The sequence below is a fragment of the Caenorhabditis briggsae genome, assembly GCF_000004555.2.
Source record: "Caenorhabditis briggsae complete genome, chrX, whole genome shotgun sequence".
Lineage (NCBI taxonomy): Eukaryota > Metazoa > Nematoda > Chromadorea > Rhabditida > Rhabditidae > Caenorhabditis > Caenorhabditis briggsae.
In genome coordinates this window covers 18,630,539-18,639,918 of record NC_013491.2, presented here as the reverse complement: position 1 = coordinate 18,639,918, position 9,380 = coordinate 18,630,539, and the positions used below count along the sequence as shown (strand labels likewise).

Below are 9,380 nucleotides of genomic sequence, written 5' to 3'. Positions count from 1 at the left end.
AGCTATTAAAATGGTCTCAACTGATAAAATATTTGTAATATTATGCTAAACTATTTATTAGTTGACAACTTTTTTATACCATTGACAGAAACAAAGAAAAACAGGCTCAAATTAATAGTATTTTGGAAATAAGTATAAAACTATGGTGCGAAAGCAACTACAAAATGACGTTAGGGTAAGAAAGTCAATTTCAAAGAACATCTCGATTTTCCAATCAAGAGCACAAGAAGCAAAAGAACCGGAAAGAGCAAAAAAAAATCGAGTTCCATTTTTTCAAACGATTGAATATTTGCACGAAACTAATTGGCTTAGTTTACACGCCCTACGTGTGCAAGCTGAGCTTTCATTCTCAGAAAGTTTATCTAGATGTGTCATCTCTTGTTCCACGAGTAAAGATTCAAAGATAATTTTTAAAAACTGAGATTGCCACATTAATTGAATGGTGTCATTCGAAATGATCAGTTACCGTAAGACGCTAAGTTTCAAAGCTAAAAAACAAAAAATTTCGATAACAAAAAAAGTCGTCTTACTGAAACACAATCTTTTTGAATATCATGCAATATTGATTATTGTGGTTTTTTAAAAGAAAAATACCGTTTACACTCTAATAGATTACCTTAATAACTTTAAACTTTGAGCCAAAGTACCACGATTCCAAGATATCAAAAATTTGTCAACTAATAAAATATTTTTGATATTACAATAAACATTTTGTCAGTCGAACATTTTTTGATATCTCTTGGAAGAACCAAGATAATGAAGCTCAAAGTTGCTTGGGCGGGAATTATAGGAAATACAGCGGCTTCTATTTATTTGGCCACCCGTATTGCAGTTATTGTATGCTCGATAACACATTTATTGAACCTGTTGTTGCCATTGTTTTCAGTGCGTCTACATATTCCCAATAGTGTGTCTAGGTTTTCCTCAATCACGAGAACTTCCTATTTCTTCTATGTAGATATGCAGATAAACAAATAACTAGTATATAATAAAGAAAGTTATCAAAAAAGGGGGCGAATGTTTGATTTCGTGGAATTTGATTTGTCAAAAGAATCTATATCTACTACGTGTAATTTGAGTTTAATTATCTCGGTTCCTAAAAGTGATTTGTTAACTGATAGAACATTACTGATATTATAATGAATAATTTATCAGTTGAAACTTTTTCAATATCATTTGAAGGAAGCAAGATAAGTGATTTTAAAATGAACATATAGGGTGGATTTCTATGAGAGCCAGTACGGTAAAACCACACATTTCTTACAGTTTTAAACAAGTTGAAAACTATCAAAGCAAAATGTTGAATTTCTCATTGAGACAGTTCGTACAACTGCAGAGGAAAATTGAATGTGCCTAAAGGGGTTTAGGGATATTTCGATTTTCTTTAATTGAATTTGCATTTTTCCTCCCCGTTTCTCTGAAAATTTTCTTTATATGTCATACAATCTTTTTCGACATTTTGTAAAAAAAAAATGAAAAGATTTTATCATAGAATTTATTAATGGCAATATAAAATTTTTAATTATAGTATACAAAAAAAACTAAATTTCAAATATTATATTTTTTTAAATTTCTAAATTAATTCATTAAATCAGCAAATGAATCTAAATTCTTGTTCAAATTATATGACATCCTAAATGTAATGTAATGGTTATTTGACATTTGCTTATGAAAGATGGGCGGTATTTAAAAATTAGGTTAAAATGGGGAATAAAAAAACAGGCAAGGGGTTTTCAAACTTACAATAAAATACCAGACGCCTGAAAATTGAGACAAATAAGACAAAAAAAATTAAAGAAGCAAAGCTCATATGGAAAAAAGAAATCGGGATTCGAATTGGAAATTGAGAAGAAATTCACCACAAATGAGTACAATTGATGATCCTAAATCGTTCAAAAATACTTTTATATTATACAAACTAAAGTAAATGCCTAAATGTTTTTATGGAATAATTTTTTAGATTAAAAAACAGACATGACAACTAAATAGTGTTTCAAAACCTTATCAATGTCAAAGTGAAAAGAAAGAGCAGGAAGCTTATCGAAAAAGTGAGCAAGCTCAAAAGTTACAAGTTCTTAGCATACAAATTCATCTGAGAAGAACGTAGAATACAATTGAAAAGAAGGAAAAGGCTATGCTGGAAGAGTCGGCTGGTCGAAGAGCATCTTGTTCCGATTGCTGTTGCTCCAGATTTTCCTCATCTTGAGCATCAGAGGTCAGTTGCTGAAACAGTTTTTATATACAGTATTGGTCATAAATAATTCAAAAAAACGTGTTTTTCAGTTAATTTTGAACATTTTCATGAGTCTGGAGCTGGGCTGTCAAGTGTCCGAGCATTTTGAAATTATTGGCTGTTGTAATACACACCTAGACTAAACATTTTGCATTTACCAAATTTTTTGGAAAATTCTGGTTTTTCAGGTATTTGCTGAATCCTGAAGGATGCCCTGCTTTTGCCTGTTCTGGTCGTAGTTGCAAGCGGGCCGGTCCGGGCAGGTGTCGGGCCGGCGGATAACTTGTCTCAAAAGCCAGATATTCAGACGGTTTTGGTACCAAATGATAGATCTCGCCAGAGCCCATCACGCCTATATTATTCGAACCGAATACCGGCCCGATGACATGTCGAAACCTGTGTTTGAAGGACAAAAAACATAGTTTGAATCAAATTTGTCGAAAATTGTCATTCAAGCTCAGGTTCCATGTAACTGGAATGGAATCCGGCTTAAATGATATAGTCGTGCTAGGCTTAGGCAAGATATATCAATTGGTACCAAAACTGTCTGATTACCTCGTTCTAGCAAAAAGTTATCAGCTGGCCCACTATCTGCCCGGCCGGCCCGCCTGCAAAGTTTTCAATCTTTGTCTTTTTTTAAACCTCCAAAGTTTTCAAAAAGATCGAACACGACAGCCAAGCTCCAGACTCTTAAAAGGGACAAAATCAACTGAAAACACGTTTTTCATATATTTTCTGACCAGAATTGTACCAATGATCATTTGGATAGATTTGATGACGTTCTAGAAACTAAACACTAGATTTTAAGCCTGTCTGTTTTCATATTTTCAGAGAAAAATGTGTCGTAAACAGACAGAGATTTCTGATGCTTATAGTTCTTCTTTGTTGAAAACTTTTCTTCTTGGAAACCCCTGGATTCGCCTTCTTTCCTTTCAAAAATAAAGGAGTAGAAATGCATAAAATTGAAAACTCGTCAACAGCAGAGTCGAAGATCATCATGTCAAAAAATATTAAATGTCAAAAAAAAGTGCGCGACGCATCCTCTTTTTTCTACTCGTTTCGGATTATATTTCTCTCTTCAAATTATTCATAGATGGGAGGACGATAGCAAGGCCTTCTGAAGGCAGCACATGCCATTCCAAACTACTCTCTTATCCACAGGAAATGATCGGAACTTCTCCATCCCCCCTCTACTTCACTTTGCATAAAATATTGAGGAGAGGGAAAAAGGAAAAAAGAGAGTGAAGTGAAGCCGCGAAATTTGATAATGCTAAGCACTTGTATAGTGGCAACGCTTGCCGATATCGCATTTTGAGCGGAAATTGTCAAAATATTATGGAAAAGTTGGAGAGACGACGCGTAATATTTTCATCATCTCAATTAAAATTTCGGACACATTTCTACACCCCCGACTAACCACCTCTTCCTTGCTCTCCTCGTCAGTGTTCTCCGGAATCTTGCAGTCCAATTCGCAGTTTTCCAATCTGTCGGCATGAAGTCCCTACAAGAAAAAAAAACGCATTTCTTTGGTACAAATATGTCTGGGTACATACCGAGAACATGTTTTTCAAAGATTGACACATAAGCTGAGCGGCTTCGTGCTTGCTGCAAAGTCCACCAAGCGCAGAAATGTACTGTTGAAGCTTCTCGTTCACTTTATCGCAAACGTCTTCTTTTGAGTGTTCCAGGAATTTCTCGCTCAAGTAGGTTCCAGCAGACAGGGTCATCTCTCCAATCTTCTCCTGAAAACGAATGAAAGGGTGAATTGATTAGGCAGGGGATCAGGAGAGCTAATCTGGTGACCAAGTAAAAAAACGCTAACCGATTTCAAGCAGTCACGATGTTTGCTGAGGATCTCTTGACCTTCGGAGGAGCAAGCGTAAGTGAGAAGATAATAACTCTGAAATAAAAATAAAATTAGTCCACAATAATATAAAACTGACTCACTCTCAAGAAAGATCCAGAATCCTTTCGGTGGGTGAGCAAATCGGATACGGTATTAGAAACTTGGACGATTTCATTGTGGGAGCAGGAATGAGCAACTGGGAGGTCATCCTGAAAATATTAAACATTCAGAGATGATTGGAAAGGTATTCGGAATATTGAAAATTTAAAAAATTCGGAACGAATTTCTGGAAAGGTTTTTCAATTCGAAATTTTGACCAGAATTTTCCTAAACCTTTTTTTTCTGAAATTAGCAATTTTCGAACTACGGTATGTCAAAGGCGCACACTGAAAATTTGCTTGAGGGTTTCGTACGGAATTACTTTGAATTTGTCTTGCGTTTTCGACATATTTTTGTCAATTTTTCGCCAATTGCAGCGTTTTCGTAATGGGAAAAATGAAATTTTTACTTTAAAATTTTAATGTTAATAAATATCATTCCGAAACTTCGAATTTTAGCAATTGCAATACGCCGAAAATTCCAAGAATTTGGAATTTTACGAATCGGGATGTTCCGAAAACTTCAACATTTAGAACATTCAAAAACATTTACTCCAAAATTCCAAAATTTTTTAAATCGGAATATTCCATTATTCCGAAAAAAAAACAAAAATTTAGCAATGGGAGTTTTGTGACATTCCGAAATTACGGAAATTTGAAAATCGGAAAATTCAGAATCTCCGAAACTACTAAGTTCTAAAATTTAACAACCGGTATATTCAAAAGTTTCGAAATTATCTAACTCAAAAAAAAAATAAATATTCCAAAAATTCCGAAATTACGAAAATTTGAAAATCGGAAATTTTTTATATTCTGAAAATTGAGAAATCGGAACGGAACAAAAAATTTAAAAAAAGTGATTCCAACCGTCCCTGTTTGAGCACTAAATAATTCAGAGGAAGTTGAAAACGTCTTCCCCCGCCCCTCTCCTACCAACCAAAACTCATTATTCCCGGGGCTCTTTTGCCCTCCCGTTTCACACCCCGTTTCCTAATTGTAACTCAACCGGAAACCATCTTCTCAACCCTCCCCCGCCAAAAGAAATCATAAATTTCCATTTCTAATCCGCTGTTTCCACAAGGACACATGCACAACACAAACAAAAACCTAATGGCTTACTACAGTAATTTGATAGTCGACCAGTAGTAGCCGGATTAGGCTTCTGTCTTTTGTTGTCGGTCACCCGTCTCCCACTCTCGACTCATCTGACATAACCATATGTTCCGGAAATGGGATAACCGGAAAATCTCAGAAAAACAATCAAAAACATAATGTGAAGAGCGCTTTGCTCCGGCTTATTATCTTTAGATCTTATTTCTCTTGTTCTGTTTTTTACACCAGGATTATTACAACTAGAAAACTACAAAGCAATAGGCTCAACTGGTATATAACCCAATTTTACACTCAAACACACAACTTGTCGTCGGTACTCAATTTTTAATAGCCCTCCTAGGTTCGCCGCGTCAACCTGCTTTCCGAAACTCACCTTAATACATTTGTCCAACTCTTTCAAGTGTTCACATTGATCCGGTCTAATCGTGACGACGTTTTCCTTGAGTTCGTAAAGTGTCCAAGCCCATTCGTCCAAAATGTTTATGAAGCATTTGACAAGTCCGACGTAATTGCACTGGAAAAAAAAAGTGACAAGATAATTATGAGGAATTAGCATAATAAAGGGGTTCATGGGTTTTGGAGAGGCAGAAAAAGGAGATATACAAACCTGAGACACTTCATCCTGTGCGAATGTGTGGCCAATCAGAAGAAAAGAACATAGGAAGGAAAATCGAATGTTCATTTTGGTTTATTTTAGTGTCGAATCTGAATTCATTTAATTATGATTTAAAACGAATATGTACAATTTGCGCGAATATAGAAATAGAAAAAGTAACAAATCAAAGTCCTCCCCAACTCTTGTGAATGAATAAAAATGTCATAAGAAAGTTGTGAATACATTTTGACGGCTTTTGCATGAAAATAGTGGAAAATAGTGAGGATATAATAGAACGAGCATAGAGGCCAAGTGCTAAAAGAAGAAGTTTTGAGAGGAAAAGGGGCAAAAAGGGATTGAAGACGACGTAGAAGGAGAAAAAGAAGAAAAAGAAGGACGGAGATTAAAAGGAGTGGTTAGAGAAGCGACGTGTGCGACGAGTTGAGAGGGAGGGGGGCGAAGGGACGAGAGCACAAGAAGGGGGGACCCGAAGAGCACCAGCGAAAAGAGCAACGACGAAGGCAGTGGGTGAACAGCCTAATGAGCTAGTGACAGACGTCTGAATTGAAGTGCCGAGAGGCCAGTTTCCATACACAGACATCTGCCCCAATGTAGTATAGCGCTCTCACGCCACCACCATTCACTCAGAACTCCCAAAATTGGCGTCTTCGTGTTTTCGGGTGTGAGAGTGGGTCGTCTAGATGATGATGACTATAATACAATAATGGAGTTAACAATGGATGGATATACCGGAGAGGAGGAGTGGTAATTTTCTTCGGAGTCGTCTGCTTTGCGCGCACACATCAACAAATACTTACTGAAGTCGTTCTCACACAAGAAATCATCAGAAAACAAAAAGTCTCAAGTATTTTTGAGCACATTTTTTATATTCAGATTCAACGTTAATTCAGAATTTGAATATGAGAACAATTGAATTTCAAAGATTTATGTGATTGACATGGCTTGACTAATTTTTTGGAGACAGTCATGTTACTGTTGAAAACTGCAAATCCTTATTTTTTCAACAATTTTCGAACTTACCAAAAAAAAAGTAAGAATGTTTTGCAGTTAACCTGATCTTCCAGACAATTTTTTAAAAATTTACGGGATTGAGACTCAAACAGCACACTCTTTAAAGTTTTAAGGTCTTTCTTGGCTAATTTTCAATAAGATTCAGGGTTACTGTAGAAAAATGCACACCCATTATTCACGAATTTTGGAAAAAAATACTGTTTAGAATATTTCGCAGTTACAGTAATCTTCATATCAAACTTTCAGCTTACAAGACCTACCGTACCTCATAATTGAAGAAAACATCTGACAAGATTTTTTAAAAATCCAATCGTCAAACTACCGCACCACAATGCAAGATTTCTAACCGCTCGCTTGCACACACACCACCGAACATACAAAATGTATTGAAAATCTAAGAATTACAGGATTTTTTGGCAATTTCAGTTATACCCTACATGCCTGTTTCCCTTAATAGAACTATATCTAATAAATGCACTTTGAACTCAATATCAACAAATTCCAACTGATAAATTGTTTATCATAATATTGTCTATATTTTATCAGTTGACATGTTTTTATATCTCTCATAGAAACCGAGATAATTGAGCTCAAACTAGGGTGGGCTTCAATTGAAGGTAGTTCCCCAAAAAAATCACCTTAAAACAAACACCTGAGATAATAATAAAAATTTCAACAGATGAAAATCCCATCCTAACCTCTTTCTCTTGCTTTTTGTTATGATAGTGTCTCACAAGAGCGATGAGAAAACAAAAAAGCAAGACAAAAAAGATGTATAGGTGTATTTACGACGTCTTCACACACATATCTTCAGATAGTTATGCTATTCAGTATAGTTGAAATAATAATAATGCTAATTATGACAGTAAGAAACGTGTTTTAAAGAAAAACAATATGCCTAAAAAGCCACGCCGCTCCTCCCTAAAAAAGAAAAAAGAGCAAAAAAAAATGTTGACACTCTGAATAGTGAAACGTAACCGATATCCCGTTAGCTCATTGTTTGTGTTGGGGGGTTTGGGCGCACCATTGCCTCCGCTTCAATTACCAATTACTGACAATGAATTTGAATCGAGTCACAGACACACACATACACCCAATTCCATTGGCAAATCTAGTTTTCATAGATTTTCGGTAGGGAAATTTGGAAATTTAGATTTCAATTTCAAAAATGTATCACCTCACCCGGATTGTGGTGTGTTAATTCGTGTACTAGTATTGTAATACGGGGGCGCAAAATGATGTCAATGAAGTTGTATCGGAGCAGAATGAGCCGACATATCGGGGGGCAAGATGAATAATTAATTTGTGTAATGGTTCAGAAGATCTGGACCGGAAAACAAGCAAAGGGAATTTGGTGCCAGTTAAAATTGTAGCAGAAATGACTACAGTTATGAAATAGAGCAAATTTTTAGAATGTTTTTTTTGGCTGGTATCACAAAAACAATACGCTTGGTAGTTGTGAGCAAAAAAATTTTCAATAGTCATGTTTACCGTAAACACTGATAATGTGTCCATCACACCAAACTGCCAATTTTGAGCTCATATATAGTACCGGTCAATAACATTTACAAAAACGTGTTTTTCTTTTGATTTCGACCATTTTCAAAAATCTGTAGCTTGCCTGTTAAGTTTCCGGTCACTTTGAAAATTTCGGAGATTATAAAATAGACCTAGATTGAACACTTCGCTTTACCAGAATTTTTGGAAAGTTTCCAGTTTTGTATCTACTCACCAATTTCTAAAATTTACTTATTTTTTGATCATTTTCGAACTGAAAACGTGAAAAAAAGGTGACGTCCAGAAATTGGCAAATAGGTCAAAAACTAGGGATTTTAATACATTCTATGAATGCGAAATTTTCCATAAAGGTCTGTTTTACACTTTCCATGGGACATTGACAGCCGAGCTCCAGAGTCCAAAAAAAGGTTAAAATTAATTGAAAACACTTTTTAAAGAAATGTTTATGGGCCGGTACTGTACCTCATTTCCTATGAATAATATCAAAAAAGTGGTCAACTGACATAATGTTAATTATATTATCAAAAATATTTCGTCAGTTGACACATTTTTGATATCTTTCCCAAGAATTGAGATAATGGTGCGCATAGTGTACATAAAAAAACCGGCTCCTTTTTGAGCATATACGGCAGGTTCGTGTGCAGATTTGCAGATACGGTAGGTTGGTATACCGTAAATTTGAAAATCCTACAACTCCACATCTATTTAGAACAGAAACTGCAAAACATTCTTACCACAAGTTATTAAACGTAAAAAGATAGGAAATACTTCAAACCTCCATTATCTGTAACTTGAGCCGAATTACACTTTTGAAAAAGTTTAGTCATTCAATTTCGTTAAAAAAACGACTGACGATACATTATTCCCAAGAGACAAGTCCTGTGGAAAGCGAAATTTTTCAAACTAAATTGTGTTTTCATGAAAGGCGAACCACAACCAAACCAA

The 9,380-nt window shown here is 35.4% G+C and overlaps 1 protein-coding gene across 1 annotated transcript; it reads right to left on the bottom strand.

Annotated features, from left to right (window-relative positions):
* Window positions 1-2,088: 2,088 nt before the first annotated feature.
* Window positions 2,089-5,972, bottom strand: CBG07564 (the record flags this gene model as incomplete). The annotated part of the gene is made up of 7 exons (XM_002645787.1): window positions 2,089-2,223; window positions 3,651-3,734; window positions 3,787-3,975; window positions 4,056-4,133; window positions 4,181-4,288; window positions 5,664-5,804; window positions 5,898-5,972. 7 exons carry the CDS (start codon window positions 5,970-5,972, stop codon window positions 2,089-2,091), a joined length of 810 nt encoding a protein of 269 aa, XP_002645833.1.
* Window positions 5,973-9,380: the final 3,408 nt, after the last annotated feature.